General features: G+C 62.0%; 1 protein-coding gene across 4 annotated transcripts in view; it reads right to left on the bottom strand.

The window, feature by feature from the left end:
- TNS3 (tensin 3) overlaps nucleotides 1-27,980 on the bottom strand; it is a 188,121-nt gene that overhangs the window by 37,935 nt on the left and 122,206 nt on the right. For all 4 annotated transcript variants that reach the window (XM_062178939.1, XM_062178940.1, XM_062178938.1 and 1 more), the window contains 4 exons: nucleotides 23,176-24,366; nucleotides 17,548-17,717; nucleotides 15,629-15,743; nucleotides 15,461-15,544 (listed from right to left, as the gene is read on the bottom strand). In XM_062178939.1, coding sequence (XP_062034923.1) covers nucleotides 15,461-15,544; nucleotides 15,629-15,743; nucleotides 17,548-17,717; nucleotides 23,176-24,366 — 1,560 coding nt within the window. The remainder of the gene's footprint in view (nucleotides 1-15,460; nucleotides 15,545-15,628; nucleotides 15,744-17,547; nucleotides 17,718-23,175; nucleotides 24,367-27,980) is intronic.

The raw sequence follows: 27,980 nt of genomic DNA on the forward strand, positions 1-27,980 counted from the left end.
CTTCGCAAGCCACTTATTCCCGGAAAGGGGCTCTGTTCCAAAGGCCCCTGGCAGCGGTGGGCTCCAAGCCTGCAGGCCAAGGAGGACCCACAGAGCCCTCCAGCTCTCTCACCTCACCTCTGGTGTTAGCAAAGCGCTCTCCATCCCAACCACACAACTTCTAAGACACCAACATACCGATGGAATTTACGGAAAATTACTGCACTGAAAGCACAGGAAACCTCGGAGAAGACACTGTCTCGCTCGCTGCCAGGGTGACACTCAGGACTCCCACGCTGGCCTTGGGGCCACGGTGGAGTCTGGGGTCCCCTCCCTCCGGCTGACACCCGGGCAGCACTGACTCAGCCACAGGCGGGCACAATCACAGACCACGGTGGCGAGGCCACACGCCCCAGGCTCCCCAGAGCCTGGCAAGGCCTTGTTGTGGGGGGCGGGGGTGGGCAGCCCCAGCCGCCCATGGAGGGCGGAGAACTCTGCTGACACAGCTGGGCCGTGCCAGGGAACGTGTTCTGTCTGGGAGCCATGGACTCGCTCGGAAACTCCTCTGACCGCTCCAAGCAGAGGCACGGCGGCGAGGGGTAGTGAGCACCCAGCGCCTGCTCCCGGGGCTTCTCCAGGGACGCCCAGTGCCGGGCAGGACAGACACAGCCCTGGAACGCAGCAGGCTGGCCCCTCGGCAGGCAGCCGTAGGCAGAGGAATGTGCTGGGGGAAGCAGCCCCTGCAGAGCTGTGCATCTGTAAACCAGGCTTTTGTTCCCAAGTGACCGCAGGCAAGCAACGACAAAGGGAGACTTGCCTGGGGGGAGAGCCCTCCAGGCTCAAGGGCTGGGGCCTTTTGTCCCCAAGCCTAGGGGACTTAGAACTGCATCCAAATCACAAAGACTGCAGGCACTCAGCCCCGCCCCCACTTCCTGGCCCCTTGACCTCCACATCCCACTACACCAAGCCCCCCACCCACCCACCCACAGGGCATGGATCAGGTTTCAGAAAGGAGGCTGGCCGAGGCCTTAGCAGCACAGTCCCAGCTTACAGCTGGGCGGGAAGAAGCCCCAGGTCCCAGTGTCCTGCTTACCTGGACACCTGGGGCCCGGTCAGTCCATGGCAGGGCCCAGAAGGAAGTGGGCCGGCTGCAAGCCGCTCAGTGCTTCTGTCCTAGGCAGCCCAGTGAGGTGCGCGGAGCCCTGGGTCCCGGTGGCCTTCCCCACCCACCCGGGCTGGGCTCTGTGTTCCGGCCTGTCCCGGGGGAGTCAGGTCCCAGTCCCCAGGCCTCCCCCACCCACCCGGGCGGGGCTCTGTGTCCGGCAGGAGGCGGGGCGCCACCTCCAAAGAGGCCCATTCAGCGGCAGGCGGCGGCGAAAGAATCCCGGGACTGTGGGGCTGCCGCGGGCAGCCTGCCCAGCCAGTGCCTCCAGACACGGCCCCGCCTCGCTCCCGCTGCCGGCTGCTTCCTTCTCATTTCGCTGCCCTCTCCTTCCTCCCCTACCCCCACATCTCCCGCACCTCCCTGCTGAACACCACAGCAGCCCCGCTCCTCCCCAGGGACAGGCAGCACGTCCCAACCCGGCCCTCCACAGGCAGCCATGGTGCCCTGGACACTCCCAGTGGAGAGAAGCGTCTAGCAGCCATATACAGCCAGAGCAGTGGAAGCCCGGGGCGTCTCACACGGAGGACAGCCCTGGTCAGCACGCTGCCCCCACCCCAGCGTGGACACCCCCAACCCCTTCCCCAGTGGGGCCCTTCATTTCTGCCCTGGTCTGGCTACTAACTTCGGCAGGGCATCCCAGGGCCTGCCCTCGGCACCCAGGAGGAGCCCAGGGACCTGCCCTCGGCCCTGCCCTCGGCACCCAGGAGGAGCCCAGGGACCCTCTAACCGTGAACTCCAGCCCGTCCCTGCGGGCTGCTCTGGGCTGTGACTCCCTGCCAGGCCCTGCTGGCACAGCCGGGTCTCTAAGCCCCTGCCAGCCTCTGTCTGGTTGGCAGCCGGGCCTCCCACGGGACTGAAGGCAGCACTTGTGCTCTGTGGCCCCTCGCAGCTGGCAAGGCTGTGGCACAGGCCCCGCCGTGGCACAGGACTCAAGGTGCCATGTCCTCCAGCCAAGCAGAAGGAAGTGCCGTGTTCCGAGGCCCCAGATGGCCTGTCACACATCCGGAGCTGGCATAGCGAGGGGACGTCTGACTCAGGCACCCCTTGAGGGGCAGCACACAAGGGACGTGTGGGTCTGGAGCCCCACACCCTTCAAACTCCAGCACTGCCTGGAAGAGGACTCCGGTCCCTGGTGTCCCCAGGGCGGCTGTGGCTGACCCAGCCCTGCCGGCTAAGGCCCAGGGAGACCCCGGGAGCCTCCTCCCACGGTCAGAGTGGGCACGTCCTCAGGTTGCCCAGGATGCCAGCCAGAGATGGACAGGCTCCCGGAGGCAGATGGACCGGCCTTTCCCAGGGCCCTGCACCGAGAAGAGTGGTGGGGGCAGCAGGTGCCAGCCCGGCAGCCAGCAGGGACAGCGCTCCGGGGCTGGGTCCCGTTCCCTCTGCCATGCCATGGGCTTTGTGGGGGGCGGGGAGAGGCAGACCTGCCACGTTGGGCACAGACCCTGAGACCCTTCCTCCCACCACTTTTCTCTGCTCACTACAGCCCCAGGGACCACAGTGACACCAAAGTCGTGCCCCCCGCACAGCTACCTACTGGTGAGGACAAATGTTACATTTCCTTCCCTGAAACTCGGCCAAGCCCCCTCCACCCCCACCAGGATCTGTCTCCTGGGAGAGAACAGGACAGGGACAATCCCACACTGGCTCTGCACTAGCCGAGACCGCCACCAACCCACCCGCCACCCTGCAGCCAGACACCAGTCAGATGCCCTGCAGAGGACAGCCCCACAGGTGGGCAGGGCCAGCCCTGGCCTCAGGTGCACGGGCACCTGTGCAGGCCGCCCCTCCCTCTGTCCTCCCACATCTCCCAGGCCCTTGGCAAGGTTGCTGCTGGAATCCCTGGAGTAGGAAGACAAAGAGAGACCACCTCTCCCCTTACGCTCACTCACTGGAAAACAGACTTCAGTCCAGAACCTCATCTCTGCTGGGTGCTGCTGGGCCCAGACCCAAAGCTCACAGGGAGCCCGGGTGTCCACCCCGGTGTGAGATGAGAAGGGCAGGTGTGTTGGCATCCAGGCAGCTGGGACGGATGTCACCCCCATCCCCAGGCACTGGGCAGCTCGGCTGCAGCAGGGACCCCGGAAGCGGGGCCAGCTGCTCGACTGTGGGGCACTGAGGAGCGGCCTGGCGACACGTGGAGCTTGCCTGGGAGGGAAGACAGGAAGGGGGAGGGGAGCAGGGAGTGGGGCGGAAGCTTCTGCAGGAAGATGCGGGAAGACGAGGACATCCGGGGCTGTGAGGGATGGAGCACAACACAGGAAGGGGTCCCTCCCTAACAGGGTCTGACCTGTCTGACCCAGCGCTTCCAGCCAGCCCACCCTGCCGCCTGCAGCCTCGAGGGTCTTTGGGGCCCGTGCTCCATCCCCTCTAGCACCCCCAGCCCGTGAGCACATCCCACACAGCGGGCATGTGCTGGGTACTTCCCGGGGCTTGCTGCGGCACACAGGACAGGAAGCTAGACGCTTCATGTGCGCATCGACACACGTGCTGGCCATGGCTCCTGCTACCGTACACGGCGTGGGAGGAAGCCTCAGGACCACCTGCAAGTCCTGCCTTCAGCAATGGGCTCTGTCCCAGTGAAGCTGGACGATGAGGGGTCTTAGGATGGCCCCTGGGGACCAGGCACAGCACAGTGTGGTCCCCGGAGCTGCTCCGGCAGCTTTCTCGGCCTCTGAGAGTCACCTGCCCACCAGCACCCAGGGGAGGCCCCACGCGGGACGGCCACTCACGCTTCTGCAGAGCGGTCAGAACCAACGCCAATGCCAAGCCCTGGACTGGATTTGGGCTGCACGCTCCTCAGGAAACAGCGAGCTCCAACCTGGTCCCATGGGCCCCTGCCAGGGGAGCCGCCCAGGGCGGCCCCCATGAGACCCACGGGCCCTTCCTGTTTCTAAAGGAGGGGACCGGTGGTTACCTGATGGCGGTTTTCCGTAAGCTCGCTCATTTTCTTTCCCCACACACGCGTGTGAGAGCACACGGACGTCCGGCTCCAGGCACAAAGCAAGTGCACGCCTGTGCGACCCCCTCCTGTGCCGGGCTCTGCGTGTCAACCACCAAGGGCAGGAGATGCGTGGGGAGACACGGTGCCCCCACCATGATTTCCTCGGCACCACGGCGCGATGGTGGCTGACCCAGGCTTCACGCCGACTGGCTCCCTCCAGTCCTTGGAGGGCCTAGGGGCCAGGGGAGGCCTGAGCAGCCACGGACACCGAGGGACAACTTCACCCGCTGAAACAGAGGCAGGTGGCTCCTGTACTTAGCCAGGAGGGCGCGGCCAGCGCTCGCCTCGGGGAGAAGCCAGCCTCACCTGGGGTGGGAGGGCACCAGGGACCCTTGCTAACACCCCCAAAGGCTCTGACAGGCAGGGCCTGGCCAGGACGAGTGGGGCGAGGCCAGATGCGTGCTGATGGCTACAGGCTTCTCAGGGACCCGGCCTGGCCAGCCCTACTGGCCACTCAGGCTCCGGCATTCTCAGGTATGCCTGGGAGCGCTGGCCCAAGGGCACACTCCTAAGAGCTTTTGTCCCTGAGGCAGGGGACAGGGCCCCAGGGGAAGTGAGTGAGGCCAGCAGCAGGAGGAGAGCTTCCAGAGAGGCACCCTGATAGGTGTCACGCTCTGCCCCTTGCCATCCCCCCCACCCCCCCCCACCCCCCCGGAGGTACGCTACCTGCTCAGAGCTTCCAGGAGCAGACAAGCTCCGGCCTGAGCTGTGTCCAGGGCTGCTATGGGCTCGGATGCCACACCTGCCCCAGGTCGCTGTGGGCTGAGCTCTGGCCTGCAACCTGCGCCAGACCCAGGACCGACCGAGACAATGCTTCGATGAGAAGACACACCTTGAATTAAAAACCTAAACCTGAAGACATGTTTTTGCTACACGACGAGCCTGTCCCGACACCACACGGAGTCCACACTCCTATTCTGTGCACATTTCAAATATGTTTCTGCAAGACCACAGAGCTACAGGCGGGACCGGCAGGCGGGGCCTGAGCCCACCCGCCCACCGTACCCCACCCAGGGTGCTGAACACAGTGGCAAGAGCAAAACTCCCGTGGTCATCAGAGTCGCTTCTGCTCACTGAGGGTCAAAGGCAGTCCAGGGGGCGGCGGGGATGGAAGGAGGTGATGGAGAAACACCACGGCCTCGAAGCCAAAAGCCGGCAAGCAAGAGCACGCATCCGGCGAGCTCAGAATTCCTGCGCTCTGGCGAGGAGCCCACCAGGCCTGCGGACTCCGGACGGGGCGTGTGCCCAGCACGCCGGCCCCGCGTTTCTCAACTTCATTCCATGCAAGGGAACTCACGGTCTCATGCCAGCAGCTCCTCGTGTCCACAAGCCCGCGCCGCCCGCCCCACCCCAGCAGCTGCCTCGATGTTCACTCTTAAGTATATTTAGCACCAACCAAGGTTCCCTCTGCGTGGCGTGGGGCCAGGGGAGGCTGTGACAATCGCTGATCCATGGCCGTTATTTCGTGGTCGGCGTTTGCCACTGGGGGACATGTGCAGGTCTGCCGGGCCCCCGCACACGCCGCAGGTTTACACGCGGGACTCACACTGACCACGGTGCCAACAGTCCCACTCAAGGTCGCTGGGGACAGAGAAAGAGGGTTCGGGTGCAGAGAGAGAAGACAGCAGGATTTTCTAACTCGCAGAGGGCAACCTCGCTCACCGCCTCAGAAGACTCTCGTGGCTTTGTCCCATGTCTCAATCAGGCACTCCTGGAGGCCCCTTCCACCTCCCCTCCACGTCTGCCCTGTGACACTCAAGCCCCCAGCATGCCCCTCGCTGCCCCAGAGCCCAACTCCAGAGCTGGCTGCTCTCCTCCCCCACCAGCCTCCGGAGCAGGCAGCCGGGACACAGCACCTCCCTGGGTCTGCACGAAGCCTCGGGTGCAGGACCACGGCAAGGAGACCCTGTGCCCGGGCTGGGGGTGGGGTGCCACAGCCAGGAGACCCTGTGCCCAGAGGCCCACCCTGCTCTCCAGAACACTGCTCCCCATTTTCACAGGAGCCAAGCTCCCCCCACCTCGCACCACTTGTGAGTGCTCAAGGCCACGGAATGTTCTAGACCCGCCCTGGGCGCGCCTCCTCTCACACTGTGCTCAGCCACAAACACCGTCTGGAAGCCTAGGTACATTTTTCTCGTCTATTTTAAGAGTATCCCCAGGGCTCAGTCTCCGTCTCAAACCTCGTACTTCCCTCTCTTTTCCCAGGCAGGTTGGGGTTCGGCGGGTCCTCCACGCACATTCTCACCACCGCCTGGCCATCTCCTGCGGCCCCTCTGAGGCTCACGTCCGGGGGCCACACGGCCATGTTGCGAAGCTGCCACACGCAAGTGCAGCCTGCGCAACCTCCCCCACCCCCTGCCCAGGACTCCAGTGTTGAGAGCTGGGCCCCAGCCAAGGTGGCAAAATGGGGAGGCCGGGGGGCCCTTGGGAGGTGGGGTGAGGAGGGAGGTCCCGGGGTGACCAGGGGCACGCGGGGGCAGGGGGCCAGCACCCTCCCCTGCCTGTCTCGCCCTGAGCCCTGAGCCCCAGCTGCTCCCCTGTCCTGCCAGGTCCTCGCCAGAGCTGGTGCAGGCTCCGTGCCCTCGAACCTCCCACGCTGTAGCTGATGAACCTCTTCCCTTCTCTGCAGTTGGCCGCCTCAGGTACCAGGAAAACGTGCATCATGGGGCAACTATGCGTGGATTGCAAACCCGAGGGCACCAACACCACACTCAGCTTTCACTTCCGCTTCTCACCAACCTCGCCACAGTCAACGCAGCTGACTCACACACGGGCCACCCTGAGGGCTGCATTCCAGGCCAATGCAGGAGGGGCCTGGGTGGGTGGGACAGGGTCGGTCCCCGCCCTCGTGAAGCCTGGTGCCCACACCAGACAGTGGCCCCGCTGTCCTCGGTCCACCCCGGCCACGCACGTCCCTGTCCCTGATTGTTGCATTGTCACAGCGTCTTGTTGATTGCGACTCCCAGGGCGGGCGCTGGGCCGTGGTCAAAGCTCGGAACTCCAGCATCTCATGTCGCAGTCCTGGGTTCGAGTCCTCTCCCTGCTCCCAATGCCAGCTTCCTGCTAATGTACACCCTGGAAGGCGACAGCTGATGGCTCCCACACTGGGGTCCCTGCCACCCATGTGAAAGACTCAGACTGGAGTCCAGGCTCCTGGCTTTGGCCTGGCTCAGGCCCAGCTGCTGTGGGTATCTGGGGAGTGAATAGTGGACAGAGATCTCCATCTATATTTGTCTGCCTTTCAAATAAATAAATATAACTAATTAATTGAATTACAACAGCCTCTTGGCAGAACTCAACAGTGTTTGAGTTCCTATTTAAGCATCAATTACACAAGTAGATGTCTGTCTGTCCACCACATTCCCGGAGTGGGTGAGGCGTGGGGCACAGCCCTCCTGGTTCAGACCCACCAGAGCCAGGCCACATGCGCATGGAGCGACTCCATCCCCGCCCCACGCTCCGCTGAGGTCTGAACGCGGCCCCAAAGTCCATGTGTGGGAAATCCATTCCGTCACCATCAGAAGTAGGCAGTGCTGTCGCCATGGGAAGGGGTTCGTTATACGGGGGCTCGGCCTGTCTCTGTCTGACCCTCTGTCCCTCTTTCCCACTTGCCCACGTGTTGCCTCCACCACAGAAGACACAGCAAGAGGTTCCCACGAGACGCAGCCCCTCAGTCTCGGACTCCCCAGCCTCCAGAACCCGGGGCCAGGTCCAATTCTGCTCAGTACAAGTTACCCAGTCTGCACCACTCAGACAGCCGGAGCCGCTCCAGGCTCCCAACCGAAGTCACATCTACCACGGGCTTCCCCTCTCCGTGCTGCGGCTCGCCTTCTGGTCTCATGAACACGGCTCGCTGAATGTTCCGGTGGCCCAGGAACGGGATCCCAGGAACCCGTTCTCCGTCAATCCTCGCAAGCCCCAGGGCTGCTGGGAAACACATCTGTCACGGAGAAGATGCCAGGAAGGCGAGAGGGGCCGGGCCTGCCCGGGGTCACCTGTTAGGAAGAGTCAGCGCCGGGGGCGTCTGACCAGATGGAGAGATGGACGGCCGTCAGGAGTGGCGGCCGGGCCACCGCACCACGCATGCTTCCAGGCCCCCTGCAGCCACGTCTCTGACAGCAACACGCTGTTGCAATGGGACTTGTGACCAGAGGCCGGATGCTGGAAAGCGTTCCAAATATTTAGACGTCAAAGGGCACAAGGATCTGTTTAGTAACTCCAGGCTCTGTTCCTAGTGAGCTGATAAGCAGAGGGGGGGGGGGGGTGAGCGCCTACTGTGTGGGCGACAGAGAAGCTGCAGGCTGCAGCGGGGGCGGCTTCGTGGCCCCTGCCCAACGGCGCGGTGTGAACGCCCCGGGCTCTGCAGACCCCTGGCTGGCAGCGTGCGCTCGGCTGCTCACAGTGCCGCAGCAGGCTTCGACAGGCCCAGGCCTCGGCATCGCCCCCTCACAGGCTGGGGAAAGGCGCCCGTAACTCACCCAGCTATTAATAAGTCCAGGGGACCCGGTTCGCTGCTTGTTGACTGTTGGGCTGTTTACGGCGGCATTGCTTACTTGTGGGGAGGGCGGGTGCAGGAAGTGGGTGGCAGGGGCAGGCTCCAGGGCCTGTGGCTAAATTCAGCACCCAGAGGGCCCGAGACAGACACAGGAACACACAAAGCCTGGGCGGAGGCGACGGCCGCACTCAGTGTCCCCAGGTTACACCGCACACCAGGGCCCGGCCCCTGTCCTAGGACAAGGACTCTGACCACACTTGGCCAGCCCCCTGCCACATCTGACCCTGGCTGAACACAGCTGTCCTTGGTGAGCTCGGTCCTGGAGAGAATCTTGTTTAGTTGCCACAAACTCCTCTCCTCGCCTCTTGGCTAAGTCCTTGCCCTGCCCAGAGCTGGAATCCGGTTTGGCCAGCTGGGCAAGAAGTCCCCTGGTAACCGTCCACTCAGCGGACCCTCTCACGCAGCCCTGGGTGTAGCCCAGCTGTCTCCACTGCACTGGGCGCTGACCTCTGGATCTCTGTCTTGCAGCAGCAGCACAGAACGACAGCCCCCCCACGGCTGTTTTCCGTCCACACCCGCACTGCCGAGCGAGGTGAGGGCCACGCCAGGGCTCGCGGCGGCTAAGCACAAGGGGGTTTCCTGTGGATGGAGGCACGCTACCCGCACACAACAAGCAGCGGACGTCCAACCTCAACACAGATGACAGCAGCCGCAGGAACAGGATTGGAGAGAGCCCAGATCCGTGCCACACCGGCCACTGGACACTGGCACAAAGGTCTGGCCTTCCACCTACCTGCTTGGAACCCACACTGTTGTTCCCGCCGTGGCTCCACCTGAGGGTGGGGCTATGTTCAACCACCTCATCCCACGCTGAAAATATCCTATGTCGGAAACCCACCCAACACCCCTAACCTGCCCCAAGCGGCAGCTCAGCCGCGTACCCTGAGCTCCCAGGCCTTCTGTCACTGCCCAGCATCATGGGAGGATTCCACGGGCAAAGGTCAACTTTCAAAGGTCAAAGTTCAGCTTTCCCAAGTGCACCAGGCTTTCTTTCACATCACCATGAAGTTGAGAAACCCTAAGTGGAGCCATTGGAAGGCAGGGACCATCCGTCCAGCAGCAGCAGTAACTGGGACAACACCGGGCTGAGCTGGCACCAAAGACGGAGGCCACACCACCACCTTCCACCTCCCGGGGCCTGCAGCCAATGCCCTGGCCCTGTCCTGCGTCCAGGCCCGGCTCCCAGCCACTCTGCAGACTGCTGGCCAGCGCTGTGGCCTCAGCGCACCTGCCGCAGGCCTTGGCACCTGCTGCTTCCCCAAGCCCAACATCCTGCACCTGCTTCGTCAACGCCCACTTAAGTGCTGCTCATCCTCCACACTCCCCGACCCCCTCTCCCGGCGCCTGGTGCTCCCCCGGCCTCCGCCCTTCCAGGAAGGCAGGCTGGTGGCTTCCAGCTCCCACTGGCCTCGCAGACTGCACAGGTGCGGACCGCAGCGATGCAGACCCAATGCCAAGGACTCCTCTCCTTTGTGTGTTCCCTTTTAAGTAGAGAGAAGCCCACGGAAATGCAACAATGAGCAGAAGGCGACGGGACCCTCCCTGCAGCCCTCACCAGCTTCAGCTCCTGTCAGTTTCAACCACAACCCCAGCAACGGCACCCATTACACTCCCCACTCTGAGATCACCTGGACCCACGGCAGCTCTAAGAACCCATTCGGAGGAACCAGAGGCACCGTACGGTTCTTCCAGTTCCCCCAGCCGTGGCACCCGGCAAACTACACCAGACCCAAGATACAGAATGCTCCTGCAATGCCAGGGCCACCCCCCCCCCCATCGCCCTCCCCTTCTACCGGCCAGGACCACCGCCCATAACTGCCAGGGGATCACACCGCGTACACCTGGGGGGGGGGGGGGCGCTCATGCATGTCTGCTGCTCGCGCCCCCTTGGTCTGCGGTACTGGACCACACCCCGGCCCAGTGTGCAGCCCTGGAAACTAAGGCTGCCAGCAACACCTGCGTGCAGGGTTTGTGCCAACAGAAGTCCATCTCTCTGGGGCGAAGTCGCTGGGTCACACGGGGAACGCACGCCCGGTTTGCTTTTCTTGGTTTCTAGAAGCTGGTGCAGCATTTTACCTTGCCACCAGCTGTGTGTGAGAGACCCACCAGCACGGGGTGTGGCTCCTGTCTTGTCCTGGCCACCGTGGGTGTGCAGGGACGGCTCCCGGCGGCTCCACCTCGCAATGCCCTGCTGGCCCAGATGCTGAGCCCTGGTCCCTGGCCTTTCGCCACCTGTGCACCCTCTGCTCCCGAGGCTCCTTCGTGCCTGCAGCACAGCTCCCCAGGGGAGTGCTGGCTTCTTCATGGCTGTGTTGAGCGTTCCAGAAATGTCTACGTGACACTTTTCCAGACATGTGGCTTGCGGACGTTTTCCCCTGCTCCGTCCTCATCCTCTTCACAGGTACTTTCCGTAGCACACGATTTTAATTTTTGATGACGTCGTATTCATCGATTTCACACCTTGCACTTCTGGTTCTAAGAACTCTCTGCCTAGCCCTGGATCCCAAGGGTTTTCTCGCACATTTTCCTCCTAGAAGTTGTCTACTTCTCATCCACATCCATGATCCATTTTAAGGGACCTTTCAGAGGCCGAGGGGGACTGTGGCTGAGGTTCGTCCTCGCCCTACAGGTGCCCAGCACCGTCGGGTGATTTTGTGTGGCTCTACTCTGGGTTCTAGCCCGCGTTCCACTGATGTCGGCGCCTCCTTCCACCAAGGCCCCAGTCCCGATCCTCCCACCTGGGTCTTTCCCAGGCTGTCTGGCCACTTGAGCTCGTCCGCCTTCTCACGTAAGCCAGGACAGCGTCCCCTTCTGACTTCGCACGCAGCCTTGCTGGGTTCCGTCAGCAGCTACAGAACTGCACTGCCAGGGTGCCCCACCTCCTACCCAGGGCTCCTACCCAGGCTGCCGTCTCCACCACTGCACGGGCAGGCAGTCTCCGTGTACCGCCTCTGCTGTCTCTCGTCGGTGCCGTGCGGTCGGCAGCACACAAGACCCAGACGATCTTTGAGAGGCTCGCACCTAAGCTCCTCAGGGTTTCGCTTTGGCCATTATGACTGGCTTCGTATCTTATGTTCCAGTGTCTACATGTTTGTCTCTGGGATGTACAAACCGCAGACCTGTGTGAGCTGACCTCGTATCCCACAAACGTGCTGAATTCAGGTTCTGTTCTAGGGTTCTCTCTCGTAGATTCCTTGGTATTTTCTGCATAACCACGTCATCGGCAAAAAGGGAAAGTTGCATTCTTCCTTTCCAGTCCTTGACTTCTGTGTCTCACGCGTGCCCTGCAGAACCTGCAGCCCTGGGACCCGGCTTCACTTCCGGTATTCTCAGGTCTCTGTTAGAGGCCAAGGGGATTCCCCCAGGCCCACGTTGCTGGAAGCTCTCGGTCGTGAACGGCCGTGGGTTTTGTGGGTCCTTCTTGCTTTCTGCGTTGATGGAGAACATGCGATTTGCCTTCTATACCCTGCACTGTGGGGGCTGCACAGCGGCTCTTCCAGCATCCTAGCCTTCATCCCTGGAACAAACCCCGCAGTGGGACGGGCTGGTTCCTTTCACAACGGCTCCGTTCTGCACTGCTGACGGAGCTCTGTGTCCACACCACGAGGAGCTCACTCTGCTGCTGTTTCCACTGTTGTCAGGTTTTGGAATCAGGGTAACGGTGGCTTTGTGAAACGACCTGGGACACGGCCCCTCTGCTTCTGCTCCAGGAGGGACCGTGCGGAAGCAGTTCTGGAAGTGTCGTCAGGACTCGCCAGTGAGACCTGGGGATTTCGCTTTTCGGGGGAGTTTGCTGATTACTAATCTAACTGCCTTGATAGCTACGAGGCATCGAGGCATCGGAAGTCCTGTTTCCCACTGAGAGGGTTGTCAGCCCTGCGTCGTGCTGAACTGGTCTGTCTCAGGTTCTACACATCAGGGTGGAGCCGCAGCAGACGCCCTCTCCATCTGCGGGGTGTGGGACGCTGGCTCCCGCGTGCCTCTCATCCGTCTCCTGTCCGTCTCTAGATTCGCCAGCGCTGCCGATCTTCTCAAAGCACCAGATCTTCCGCTTACTTTCTCCACGGCTTCCGCTTTACCTTCACTGACTCCACTTTAATTTTCAAGCCGCCTTCCTTCTGTGAACCTCGGGGTTCGCTTTCCTCCCCTTCTGCCCCACTGGAGGCAAGAGCGTACACTCTTCACGCAGACTGCCGTCCGCCGTGGGCACTGACTGCTGTGCCTGCCGCTCGGCCCCGTGTTAGCCGCGTCTCACGCTCACTCTCTCTCAGTGCAGGACGTTCCCGGCCCACGGGTTACTCATAAAGGTGGTGTTTGGTTTCCAAGCGATTGAAGGTTTGCCTGTTGCCTCTCTGGACTGATTTCCAGTTTGAGTCCATTACTGTTGGAGAGCATGCTCTGAACGGCTTCGTTTCCAGCTGTTTTACGGCCCAGGATGTGGACGTCTCCAGGCCCCTGCCCTGAGACCCTTGGCTGGTTGGCCTTCTCCTCTCCCCCTTCGGAGTTTCCTGAGGTGTGTTCCATAGATGCTGTCCAGGGTTTTATCTGTACTTAGCGGGAGGAATAAGGAAAAAATCCACCCTCTGTCTAATCCACTCTCCAGGACGCGAGGCCTCTCGCCAGCGTATTTAAAGCAAATAATCTTGTTCACACACACTACCGTGTCTGGCTGTGACACACGAGAGGCATTGCTATGGTTGCCTCCTGGACAACAGTACACAACCACACAGCAAACACTGGCCGTCTGCGTTTGTAGACGAAGCTAGGAGGCTCGTAAGGTTCCCTGTGAACACACTCCACGTGTTCCACCAGTCATCGCATTTGTCCCACCCATGCTGGCCGGAAAAGCAAGCCAGAATAACCCATCAGGGGCTGGGGAGCCAGGCTGCCTGCGCCGGGGTCTGGCTTCGCCCCTTGCGGTGCGGCTGAGGGAATTGTTTTCCGTGTCAGTTACCCCATCTGTAAAATGGGCAGAACAGGAAGACCCACAAAGCCACCCTGTGCAGCCCAGGGACCAAGTCATCCTGTACAGAGCAGGCGGGGTCTCCAGTCAAGAGCCGAGGACTACCGCCCCGCGCTCCTGGTGGACGGACGAGGAGCCGCTCTGCACTGCACTGCCCGCTGAAGCAGAAACCTGGGGAGCACAATGACCCCAGGTTCTGCCCGTGTGGACATGTGCATGGTGCACACGGCAGTTCTGAGGATGTGTCTGCTGCCTGCAGCCTGTGACGTGCCGGTGTCGGGGCCGCCCTCGGCACACAGGCCACGGCCACAGCCTTCAGACACGCCTGTCCCTCAGCGTCTCAGGTCAGAAGAGGCTCAGCATGTGACCTGTGAGGCCTGTGCCACGGCAGCTCCGCGTGGCGCTTGCGACCCTCCTCCCTGTGTGTCACCTGCGTGTTTCCCATAAACCTGGGTTTTTGTGTCGCAGGAGATGGGATTCCAAGCCAGAGGGCTGGTTCTCGTCCAAACCCACTGAGCACACTCAGGCTAGGAGCCGCGCGTGGGCCGCTCAGCTGAGGGCTGGGCCGTGTGGGCCGAAGGGAAGGCCGTGCACCTGAATCACACGGAGGCAAGGCCACACGCGTGGCTACACATGTGTGCGTACCAGAGCACGCACCCTCCTCACACAAAGCTCGCGCAGCAAAGCCCAATCAGGGGGCGGGAGCATGCACGTGGTTTTCCTTCCTGAACTCGGCCACTGGTGCTGGAAACGCTGTGTTTATCGGATCTGTGGGCCCTGACGGCCCAGGGGAAGGCCTGCAGGGGTGGTCTTGCCCCGGGGGGAGGGGAGACAGAGCCGGCGTCCTCACCGCACCTGCCCGCACCTGGGGCAGGCTGTGCACACAATGTACGAGATCTCGGTCCCAGGAGGCGTGCCGAGCGACCATTACCAGCCCCGGCTCCACTTCTGATCCAGCCTCCTGCTAACACACACCCTGGGCGGCAGCAGGGGGGGCTCAAGAAGCGGGGTCCCGGCCACCCACGCGCAGGCCTGCATGGAGTTCCAAGGTCCTGGCTCAACCTTGCCTCGCCCTGGCTGCTTCAGCCATCGGGGGAGAGAACTACTGGAGAGAAGCTCGCTCGCTCGCTCTCTCTCTTCCTCTCCCTCTCCACCCCCCACTCCTCTCTCTCTGACTTTCAAATAACATTTTAAAATAAGTAAATAATTCGAAGAATAAGCAATAAAAAATTAACTGTGATTTTCGGAGACCTCCTCTCTGCACCTGCCCGAGCCTGGCCTCTCCTGGGCTCTCCAGGGACGCAGACAGCGTCCACGCAGAACTGCCGAGGGACTCGCCGCACGCTGCACCCCTCCCCAGGCTGCCGGGCAGACGGCCGACCGCCGGGATGCAGAGTGCGCGGGGTGCACCGGCGCTCCCCCAGGGAGACAAGGCCAAGCTCGGAGCGCAGAGGGGGCATGGCCGGGTCCCGCGGGCTGTCCAGCACACAGAGAACTGGCTCTCTGCGGGGACCACGTGCTCAGGACAGAGTGGGGGTGTTCCAGCTGCTTCTTCACACTCTGCATAGACGGGAGGTCAGAAGCACCGTGCTGAGCTGCAGTAGGAGGCCACCGCTGCTCCCATAAACACACATCCACATGGTACACAGGAGGCTGCACAGAGACACTGGAGAGCCACCCAATGCCAGTCAGTGCCCCCCCAACACTGTCCGCAGCCAGACTGTCTCACCGTGGCTCCTGCGGCACGAAAGGACAGTGCCCCAGTGCAGCCATGGCGGGCACAGGGGTCCTTACCATGCCCTCCTGGGTGCGGCGTGGCCGGGCTGCTCCGCAGGGCCTCGGGTGGGCTGAACGGGGGACAGCGCAGGGGCGTCTTCCCTGGAACAGAGCGCAGCCAGCGGCATCAGACTCCCTGCCGTGGCCGAGACACAGGCGGCACACAGCCCGCCCCACCTTTCTTACCGTACGGGGTTTCTGGAGACACGGGGAACACCGGAATCGCACACACAGGCTCCTTGCCACTCGGCGCCCGGCCGTCGCACACGTCCAGGTCTGGCGGGTACGCGGTGACCACTGTCTGGAATGGACAGGGAGAGGACAGGTGAGAGCAGGAGTCAGGGGAGGCCACACCCAGTGGCAGTCCCCAGGCTGGCCATGGAGGGAGCCCTCGGCAGAGAGTGGGGACCAGGAGGCAGAGGCAGCCTCCCCGCCCCCAGGCACGGGGACTGGGAGCCATGGGGGTGGGTATCTTGTGTCCTCACAACGCAGAGCCACACGGCACTGACAGAGTTGTCTGCAGCAGCACCTGGCAATCAGCATTCCCGCATTCAAGCCAAAGCAGGATGGAGTAACTGCACCATGGGCAGCGGCCAGCCTCTGCACCCACTGGCAGCGCCCACAGAGGCAACCAATCGTGGGGAGAGAGCACTGGGAGAAGTCGTGGCGCAGAGGGTCAAGCTGCCTCCCACGACGCTGGCATCCCACGTCAGAACACAGGGTCAGGCCCTGCTCCACTCCCGACCCAGCTCCCTGCTGTGGCCTGGGAAAGCAGCAGAAGACGTTCCAAGAGCTTGGGCCCTGCACCCCCGTGGGAGACCCCAATGGGATTCGGGGCTCCTGGCTTCAGCCTGGCTCAGCTGGGGAGTGAACCTGCAGACGAAGACTGACCTCTCTCCCCTCCTCCCTCCACTCTTACTGCCTTTCAAATTAATTAATTAATTGAACAGAAAAGAGTCAGAAAAGGAGAGCTGCACCCACACTAGACCCTGCTACAGCGGCACAGCACGGCAGCCACGCGTGCTCACCAAGGCAGTGGCTGTGACTCAAGGCACATGGGGAACTGTGCACGGGTTCCACGCACCTCGGCCCTTCACAGCTGGGGCTGCAGCAAACTTGGGACCCTGGGGGATCCTGGCCGCTCCCCCGCCCCCCGGCTGTGGAGGCACGCGTGTGCGGTGTTGAGAGATTCACAAAGACATGGCACGGATTACGACACAGTGCGCCAGAGGACGACGCAGGCCGCTTTCTCTCTATAGAGCTGGCACTGCTGATGGCCTCTGTTTCCCCAGCTACCCTGATGTTCCCGCTTTCCCAACGGAAGGATAAGCAAAGTCCATTTAAAAGATCAAACATTTTGGAGGCCAGTGCCATGGCTTAACAGGCTAATCCTCCGCCTTGCGGCGCTGGCACACCGGGTTCTAGTCCCGGTCGGGGTGCCGGATTCTATCCCGGTTGCCCCTCTTCCAGGCCAGCTCTCTGCTGTGGCCCGGGAAGGCAGTGGAGGATGGTCCAAGTCCTTGGTCCCTGCACCCCATGGGAGACCAGGAGAAGCACCTGGCTCCTGGCTTCGGATCAGCACAATGCGCTGGCCACAGCGGCCATTGGAGAGTGAACCAACGGCAAAAAGGAAGACCTTTCTCTCTGTCTCTCTCTCTCTCACTATCCACTCTGCCTGTCAAAAAAAAGATCAAACATTTTGGATGCCATGACCTGTCTCTGATTCTGATTAGAAGCTGGAACTAGTCTCCCGAGAGGTCGGAGACACCTGTCGATGGGCCTTGTCCTCGGGCTCTGGGATGGCCCGGAGGAAGGGTGTGCTTGCCGTTGGGGGTGCCGTCCATCTAGGGAGTCCTGAGGCCAGGATCATCGCTGTGCGACCTCTAACCCTCACAACCCGCCCGTGTGCCCACTCCACAGCCCAGAACACAGAGGCGTGAGCGGCCAGTGCAAGGTGGCCTTACCCACACAGCACCCAGGCTGTCTGCCCACCACGCACCTGGACTCCCACCCACTGCACCCGCCCATCACAGAGGAAGCAAGTGTCCACCAAACCCCAGGACAGGAGGAGGTGGGAACGAGACATGGACGGCCACAGGACGCACCTCTTTGACGTCTGCAGGAGAGGAGAAAGGCACCAGGCCAGGGGCCGCGTCCACAGCTGGTTTCCCCCGGCCACACCTGGAGAAGGGCACCTGTGCCCCGGCATCGTTGTCATACTGGCCCAGGCTCAGCTTCCGCAGTCTCCCGCCCAGGGGCTCGTCACCCGAGGAGCCTGCAAGGAGAGAGGGAGCTTCAGGGTGCTGGGTCCCAGGGGAGCATGGAGCTCTCGTTCAAACCCAGCTTCAGAGCCTCCATCAGCAACGGGCTGGGCAGACGCGGGCCTCTGCGGACAGACAGGGCACCCAGGGCCGCCCTGGGGCTCCCAGGGGCTGGTGCGCTCCCTGCAGCACAGGCCTGCGGGGTGGACGAGCACAGGGACACGCCCTCGGAGCTGGGATGGGGTGGGGGCAGCAGAGCAGGCCCCCCACCCAGGCACCAGCGACCGGGACCGCCCCGCCACAGCCGCCGGGTGCCGACTCCTGCTCTCAGCCAAGAGCCACGCTGCTCACGTCGCCGGGCGGCGGCTGGGCTGGGACTGGGCTTAGCTTCAACCCGTCCCTAGGGAGTCTCAAGGCAGCTACCGAGACGTAGCCAGAAGGGAGGCCAAGGCGCATCCAGCAACACGGTGCCCGGGCACACCAGGGGCCGCCCACAGTGCTACTAGAACCTGCTCTGTAGCTGGGCCAGTGTCCCCTGTGCCCCGTCCACGGCTGTCTGCCTCACTCTCCCACACCATCTCACACTCACCACCCACAGGCATGCTCCCACACACACACCGCACACACACTCGCACAGGCACACATAACACGCATGCACACACAATGCACACCTTCACACATACACATGCTCACGGGTGCTCACACAACACATACACAGGCACACATAATACACACCTTCACACGGGCACACATACACAGGCTCACGGGTGCTCACACAACACATACACAGGCACACACCTTCACACGGGCACACATACACACACTCACGGGTGCTCACACAATACACACACACACACAGCACCCACACGCCCACAGGCACACAGCTTCACACGGGCACACATACACATGCTCACGGGTGCTCACACAATACACACACACACAGCGCCCACACTCCCACAGGCACACAGCTTCACACGGGCACACATACACACGCTCACGGGTGCTCACACAACACATACATACGCACACATAACACATACACAGGCACACACAGCACCCACTCACAGGCACACATAATACACACCTTCACACGTGCACACAAATATGTGCTCACACAATATACATATACGCACACACAGCACCCACACGCCCACAGGCACACAGCTTCACACGGGCACACATACACACGCTCACGGGTGCTCACACAATACACACACACAGCACCCACACGCCCACAGGCACACAGCTTCACACGGGCACACATACACACGCTCACGGGTGCTCACACAATACACACACACACAGCACCCACACGCCCACACGCCCACACCTTCACACGGGCACACATACACACGCTCACGGATGCTCACACAATACACACACACAGCGCCCACAGGCACACATACACATGCTCACGGGTGCTCACACAATACACACACACAGCGCCCACACGCCCACAGGCACACACCTTCACACGGGCACACATACACACGCTCATGGGTGCTCACACAATACACACACACAGCACCCACACTCCCACAGGCATACACCTTCACACGTGCACACATACACACGCTCACGGGTGCTCACACAATACATATACACACACAGCACCCACACGCCCACAGGCATACACCTTCACATGTGCACACATACACACGCTCACGGGTGCTCACACAATACACACACACAGCACCCACACGCCCACAGGCACAAACCTTCACACGTGCACACATACACACGCTCACGGGTGCTCACACAATACACACACACACAGCACCCACACGCCCACAGGCACACAGCTTCACACGGGCACACATACACACGCTCACGGTGCTCACAGAGGTGGGCAAGGCTGGGCTGCACTTAGCCCCCACATGCACCGCACCCTGCTGAGTCACCCTGAGGACGCGAGCTCTGGAAGGAAGAGGTGAGGCTGCACGGGTGAGGCTGGCTCACTCAGTGCCAGGTGGAGGCGGGAGGAACACGCGTGGAACGGCTGACTGCGCAAAGCAAGGCGCCCTCAAGGTGTGGAGAAGACAGCTGGCTTCCGGCCCCCGTGCAAGCACAGCCTCACAGCTTGTGCTCCTGGGTGTCAGCGGTGAAGTCTCCCTGCACCGAAAGGACTGGACCCAAGAAACAGGCACAGGCAGACGTGGAGCCGGGAGGCCCAGTGGGGGCGGGGCTCCTCGGCAAGGCACAGCCCCTAGCTGAAGGCGCCAGACCCCAGGGCAGGAGCAGCCCGCCCTCACCCACCCACACTCAGACATCAACAGCACAGGGCCTGAGCTACCCGGAGCCCTGTGGCCACTGCTCTGGTCAGCTCCACACGTCCAGAGGTCAACCCCACCTGGCCGCCTCTTCAGAAGGGTCCCTAGGTGCCCTCCACACTGCTGCCCGTGCACGGCCGGATGTTTACCGGGGTCTCACTGCACGCCAGGGAGGAAACAGGGTAACTCCTGGGCTCTGCTGGCTGGGTTTTCTGGCTGGCTGAACAGCCGTTGAGTGGGACAAGGGCACGGCCCACAGGATACAGGATCTGACAGACAGAGCTCTGCCCCACATCCTGGAATAGCACAGGCCCAGAGGGGGCAGCTCCGACATCACCACCCGGGCAGTACTGTGCTGCAGCAGTTCAAGCTCCTGCCTGCAATGCCAGCATCCCAGACGGGTGCTGGCTCAAATCCCAGCTGCTCCACTTCCAGTCCAGCTCCCTGCTAACAGCCTGGGACAGCAGTGGGAGATGCCCCAAGTGCTTGGGGCCCTGCACTCGTGTGGGAGACCCAGATGAAGTTTCTGGCTCCCAGCTGTCGCAGCCACCTGAGGAGTGAACTAGCAGATGGGAGATCTCTGTCTCCCCTCTCTCTCTTTCAAATCAATCAATCTGAAGGAAACCATCACTGTCACCTCCATCTCCATCCTCCCCTCCGTCCTCTCCAAGATCACCGTTGCGCTATGGTGCTGAACCGCGAGACTCTCAGGAAATGCTCCACCTCCACGTGGAACTGCCTTCTCACAAAGAACCACATCTGTGAGGGGCCTGCTGCTGCGACATACACACACAGCCGGGTCCAGGAGGACTGGGCAATACCATGCCCAACCCCCACCCCAACTCCTGGCTCCCTCCACCTTCAGGACGCGGCCCGCACACGGTGGCGGGCTTCAGTGACTTCGGTCTTCAGCAGAATCAAAGCTGGGCGCCCGTCGGCATTCGGGTGGGGATGGACGGCCAGCCGGGGGTCCCTCCGGGAGAAGGCCAGGCGCTCTGGAGACTTCCAACCCTGCTGCCCTCCCGTGTGAGGGAGACTCAGGCGGGCTCCGGCCAGGCATGGCTGCCCGTCAACACGCAAGTGGACACGGTGACGGCACTGTCCTGGGCACGTCACAGAGTGTGCTGGCCTTGCTGGGTCCCTTCCCAGTCAGCACAATGGAACTGGGGGTGCACACAGGGGACCCCAACCTGGTACCCTGACTGCCTCCTGCAGGCCAGCGGTGGAAATGGAGCACCCCTAGGCCTTCCGAGACGGCCAGCGGACCCTGATGAGGTTCCCTGTGGGCTCGTCCTGATTTTCCTTTTCTGATGCTTTCTAGGCCAGCCCCATCCACTTGAGAAATTTAGATTCCTGGGCCAGTGTTGTGGCATAGCAGGTTAAGCCGCCACCTGCAATGCCAGCATTCTATATGGGCACAGGTTCAAGTCCTGGCTGTTCCACTTCAGAGCCAGTTCCCTGCTAATGGCCTGGAAAAAGCTGTGGAAGATGGCCCTGCACCCATGAGGGAGACCGAGATGAAGCTCCTGGCTGCTGGCTCTGTCCTGGCCCAGTCTCAGCCATTGCAGCCATTTAGGGAGTGAACCAGCAGGTGGGAGATCTCTAACTCTGCCTTGAATTTCAAGTACAGAAAAAATAAAAATAAATCTTAGATTTCTGGATCAAAAGGGCTCTGGTGTTGCCTGCACCTGCCAGGGAGGGGAGGACTTCCCCGCCCCACTCGTCAAATGGGCTGAGCCCTACAACATCAGTGTTCTTTGCTGGCATCGCTATGGAGACGAGAGGCCCTGTACTGAGATCCAAGAGCCGGCCATGCAGGCTGCTTGGAGGCCACTGAACCCTGCCCGGCCCCTTTATGCCAACAGCGGCGTGAGGCATGCTCCTGCCCCCGGGGCGCTGGGGCGGGCTGGCTCCAAGGGAGGGATCGCCTTGCTCTGCCGGGCCCCGGTGCTCGGCTGTCCCGTCAGCGTCCACCGGATGGCTCCCAGCTGGGCCTTTCTGAATTCCACATGGGTCTCCGTGGACTGGAATCCCGCGTGCTCACACACCCACGTCTGACATCTGCAATTCTCACAGCACGGAAACAACGGGCAGACGGCCCGAGAGCCCCGACAGACTTGGAGGGAGGAACAAAGACCTGCAACCTGCAGGGCGATGACCAAACGTGCACCCAGCGTTCCCGGCCGCTGCTAATACGAAGTCTTCGTGTTTCAAAACTGCAGTTATAATGAAGAGAACTAAGGAAGGTCTAAAAGCAAAAGCGAAATTCTGGTTCTCAAAATGAGCCCATCAGGTTGTTTCACAATTAGCCAACCTGAGGGTGAGAGACAGGAGCGGCCTTGGAGGGCTCCGGCTTTGCAACCTAACAGCCAGCTGGAGAACACGGCCACAGCATGCTAACCCGAGCCTGCAGCGCCCGCCGCAGCCCTGTGGTCAGTTAGCCCCGCCCCCTTTGCAGAGCACACACAGACTCCAGAACCCGACTCCCCACTGTTCCTGGCTCACGGCTCTGGGCCACAGCTGAACTCAGCCCCACACCCGAGCCTGCTTCCCCCAGTGAGTCCCCCGCTCCATGCCCACCTCTGCCCGCCCTGGCCTCTGCTCTCGGGAACGCCTCTCATCTGCAGGACCCTCCCCACCCTGGCAATGCCCCCAGGCCTCTGCCAGAGCTGTCGCCTCCATGAATGGTCTCCCACACCACGGGGCCAACTTGCAGATGTGGGTGTGATCGGGGCATTTTAAACGCCAACACTTACCCCCATCCCTGCCCCATGAGGCTGTCTCAGGGCCCCGCTGCCCTGTCTTCCCATCAGCCCCCAGGACACTGGCACTCACCCACGGCGCCCTCACTCGCAGGTGCGTCTGCCTGCCCCACTAACCCACCCTCAGATGTAGAAACTCAGAGGAGTCCGGGACCCGCCCACAACCGCCCAGCCAGCCGGTGCTGGGCCGGCTCCTGGTCTTGCCCGGCCAAGACCTCCACAGGCTTGTGTGCACTCGGCCAGCCCCTCGGTGGGCCGGGCCTGATCCCCGTTGTGCACCCACCCTGAGGAAAGCTTTCCCGGACTCGCCCCTCCCTCCCAGCCTGACACCGAGGACCCTCAGGACCCGCCACAGGGCTCTTGGACTCCCGGGTCTGAAACCACGAGGGAAATGTCCCCCAGGGGGTCTCACGCTCAGCGAGACGGCGTGTCTGTCTCACCTTGCAGCCTGCTGCCAGCCCGGAGCGCACCTCCCACGCTGTCCACGTACACAGGGCCGCTGGCCGGGCCACCCAGGGCGTTCATGTGGGTGGGGATGGGCTCGAAGGTGGGGTCCAGCTCCAGGATCAGCCTGTTGAGCTGCTCAATGGACTGGTCGATGTCCAGGGTCGGGGAGCCTGGGGAGGGGCCTGCACCCAGCCCCTGGCCAGCTCCATTCACGACCCTGTCCCCTGTGCTCCTGGGTGTCGGCAGCTGGGAGTCGCGTGCACACAGTCCAGTGCCAGTGCCCCTCTGGGCGGTCACGCGGCTGCTGGCCGTGCGGCTGGGGGAGACCTGGACGCTGGGCTGTGCCTGGATAAGGCCGGGGCTGTCTGCAGTGCCGCGGCCCACGAGCCTGGCCTCCCCGGCGGGCGCAAGGCCATAGTGATGGGCGGCCACCATCTGCTGCTGGCGCACCCAGGTCTGCGTGGAGTAGCCGTCAGGTCCGTAGGCCTGTGCCTGCGCCGACACCGAGGGCTTCCACAGAGGCGGCAGTGGCTGCCTGGGCTCCCGGCCCCCGAACGTCCGCTCCCGCTCGTAGAGGCCGTCCACGCCGAGGCCCAGCTCCGGGGCCAGCGCACACAGCGGCTCCTCGCCCACATGGCTGCCGAAGCTGTCGGACAGGAGGGAGTTCTGGCTGCTTTTGTGGCCGGGGAAAGGGCCCAGGGGGGCTGGCGGCCCCTCCGAGGAGGACAGGGTGCCCAGGCTGTCCACGCTGTGCAGGTCGTGGTGCGGCATCTCGTCGTCCAGGATGTCGGTCTCCTTCAGCGCGGCGTCCCCGTTCACGTGGACCTGGGCCGGCACCACCAGCCGCGTCCCGCTGCCCTGGCTGCGCGCGTCGGCCATGTCTTTGAGGGCAGGCCCCGGCTCCTGCAGGCCGAAGCCGCGGAGAAGCTGGTCCAACTCCGCCTTCTCCTGGGGGCTCAGGCCCCTCCTGCCGCCCGGGGCCGGCCGCTCCTCCGTCCTGTCGGTCCGCACCGAGGAGGTAGAATGGCCCGAGTCGCTGCTCACCGACAGTGTGTGCTCGCCGTGGTCTGGGCTGCCGGCGGCTGGTCCCGCCTGGGGGCCGCTGGGGATGCCGGGATCGGAGGTGCTCTTCTTCCTCACCTTGGCATAGAGGCTGCCATCCACGGGGCCGTGCGTGTGCAACACTGTGGGGAGGGGAGAGGTGGTCAGCGTGGGGACAGACAGGGCACTCATGGGGGAGGAGAGAGGTGGTCAGCGTGGGGACAGACAGGGCACTCATGGGGGAGGAGAGAGGTGGTCAGCGTGGGGACAGGGCACTCGTGGGGGAGGGGGAGAGAGGTGGTCAGCGTGGGAACAGAGCACTCGTGGGGGAGGGGAGAGGTGGTCAGCGTGGGGACAGGGCAGCTGCACGGGGCCCTTGGGAGCAGCACATGGCAGTAGGATGGAGGCTCCGCTGGGTTCCCAGGCCCTCCCTCCCTTCTGTCCTGTCCATTCATGAATCCTAGCTAGGTCATCTGGAGGTATGAAGTGTGTACACATTATCTACAGGTACACAGGTACCTATCTTGTCCTTTCTAAGTATGTATGTGCATAGTGCGTGTCTATGTATACGTGTGTATCTATCCTACCAGTCCTACCAATTCTGTTTGTACAGACGCATGTATCCATTTATTATCTCATGTACATACGTATCTATCCCATGTATCCTGTCAATTCTATCTGTATGTACGCATGTATGTGCACCTATCCATGTATTTATGTATCTACATGTATGCATGCATCTATCCACACATGGCATGTGTGTACACGTGTCTACATGTATGAACCTAACGTTCATGCTCCATGCATTATCTATGTATCTACTGGCACGTGTATCTATGCGTGCATGTATGCATCTGTGTGCATGTGTGTAGTATGTGCATGTACACATCTACACACGTATATCTCTGTGCAGGTACCTATGTATATGTATCTGCATGTATCTTCATGCACACATGTGTCTATATATCTATGTATATGTGCATCTACATATGTGTGCGCATGCATGCATGTCTACATGTATGTATGATGTACAGACAGGTGTGCACATACACGTGCACCTGTATGCATGTGTTATCTGTGTGTACATGCATGTGTATATACATCTATGCATGTACATGTATTATCTGCATTCATGCACTGTGTGTATCTACATGTATGTATCTACACGCATGTGTGTATCTGTGTGTATGCACCTACACGTATGTGTGTGCGCCTATGTACATGCAGTGTCTGCATGCATGTGTACATGCGTATCTATCTCCTGTATCACCTACCTACCCACCCGCTGCGTTCATCGCAGCAGAGTGAACGCCAGCAGAAAAAACGCAAACACCCCTGGTCCTCAGGTGCGAATCGTGCCCACTGTTCGCCAACACTGTCCGTGAGAAAAGCTCTGGGGCCTCTCCCAGTGGGACTCCCGCTGCCGGCCGCTCAGGTCCTCATTACTGTGGACATGAACCCAGCTCAGCACGCCAACCTCCAGCAAACTGCTCTCCCGAGACACACCGCGTGCCGCCCTCTCAAGACCACCCCATCGGCAGCCAGAACGCAGCGCAAGGGAAGTGCAAGAGCGGACCCCCGGCCACCTGCTGAGCACAGCATCCTGGGGTCACACGGGGCCTGATGATGTGTCGGGACCACACCCCCCTTCAGGCTGACCCGTGTGGCCATGGGGAATGACAGGAGAACCCAACTCAGTGCCTCGCTGTGGGCAGGAGGAGCTGACCGTCGCTGTTGTTGATGACAGTGCGGCTGTGGCATCCAGGGACTTGGAGCCCAGCCACAGAGGGCATGTCCCAGCAGGAGCCTCCTGCACGGGGGCGGAGCTGGCCTCCCCCTCCCCTGCTGCCTGGCCTGTGAAACTGCTGGCATTCCACAACCGTCCAGCTGCCAAGGCAGAGACGCAGCTGTCTGGGGACGCCTCCCGCCCAGCAGGCACCACGGGACCGGCCCTGCCCTGAGCAAGGGTCCCAGGCTGCAGACGAGCGTCCTGCCGTGCTCATGGTCCAGGCTGCGGGGCAGGGTCCCAGAGGCGCCCTGTGCTGCACCGAGTGCCCCAGGCTTCCATTCTGTTCCAGCTGCACCAGGAGGGGCTGCGGGAAGTCCTGTCAGGACCGGCCCTGGCCAGTCCTGAAGCCTGTTGTCCACTGAGCACCTAAGACAGGGCAAGCGGACATGCCTTTTCAACCCCTTGTTCAGTCCAGCCTCACGCCAGACCCCGAGGGGGGCATTGCTTGTTTGCTACAAGGGCTTGAGGCTCGAGGACAATGCACGCTTTGTGCTGCAGGAGGCAGCGTGGGCCCAGAACCCGGAAGCACGGGTGCTCTGCTGCCCCCCTCATGTCCACTGAGGCTGTCAGCGGCCCTGCCCAGGGGGAGGTGGCCGCAAAGTCACATGGCTCTGACCCATGAGTGACCCCGGGCCAGGCTTCAGACCCAGCAGACACTGAGAGCACTTTCTGTACCCAGCAAGTTGAAAAGGCACCTGCAAAGGCCCTGTGCACGCCCAGCAGCGGGCGGGGACCAGGGGCCGACTGTGGGGGCTGTGCCAGAGAAGGGCCCCTCACAGCAGCTCTGGCATCCCAGGGACCCCAGATACGGATCCCAGCTTGGCTGGACTTGCCCTCGGGGCTCCACTGACCCCTGCGCTCACCCTGGCCTTCACCTTTGAAAGCCACGAGTGGTCCCACACCAGTGGGGACCTGACACTGCACCCACAGAGCACAGAGCTGAAGTCCGCTCCTGTTCGGGACCTTCTGTCTCCAAGCAACAGGAAACCAGCAGGAGACAGGGCTGTCAGTCCTGCTATGGGGCAGAAGAGGAGAGGATGTAGGGGGAGGAAGAGGATGGGGAGACACTGAACAGGGGTCTCTGCTCTGTTAGAAACAGAGTGACCCTACTGCCAGGGAGCGTGCCAGGTGGGAGGTCAGAGCACTGACCCCGGGCCACACTGCCCACCGGGCCGCACTGATCCCCGGGCCGCACTGCCCGCCGGGCCACACTGACCCCCGGGACACAGTGCCCACCGGGCCACACTGACCCCCGGGCCGCACTGACCCCCGGGCCACACTGACCCCCGGGGCCGCACCGCCCACCGGGCCCGCACTGACCCCCAGGCCACACTGCCCCCCGGGCCACACTGATTCCTGGGCCACACTGCCCACCGGGCCGCACTGCCCACCGGGCCGCACTGCCCACCGGGCCGCACTGCCCACCAGGCCACACTGACCCCCGGGCCGCACTGACCCCCGGGCCACACTGACCCCCGGGCCGCACTGACCCCCGGGACACACTGCCCACCGGGCCACACTGACCCCTGGCCACATGGCCAGAGCACCAGTCTGCCATGGCGGCAGCAGGTTTCCCACCACTGAGGCTGCCCTGGTGGCCCCCAGACCCTTCTCCTTCAGTCTGAAACAAGCAACTCAGTGACCAAAACCCAAATGAGTGGTTGGCGCTGTGGTGTAGCGGGTAAAGCCACTGCCTGCAGTGCCGTTATTCTATGTGGGCACAGGTTCAAGTCCCAGCTGCTCCACTTCCAATCCAGGTATGGCCTGGGAAAGCAGTAGAAGATGGCCCAAGTGCTTGGGCCCCTGCACCTGTGTGAGAGACCTGGAAGATGCTCCTGGCTATTGGCTATGGATTGGCTCAGCTCCAGCGATTGCAGCCATTTGGGGAGTGAACTTTCGTTTCTAACTCTGCCTTTCAAATAAATAAATAAATCTTAAAAAAAAAAAAAAAGAAATGAATATGAAAGC

The sequence above is a fragment of the Lepus europaeus genome, chromosome 20, assembly GCF_033115175.1.
Source record: "Lepus europaeus isolate LE1 chromosome 20, mLepTim1.pri, whole genome shotgun sequence".
NCBI lineage: Eukaryota > Metazoa > Chordata > Mammalia > Lagomorpha > Leporidae > Lepus > Lepus europaeus.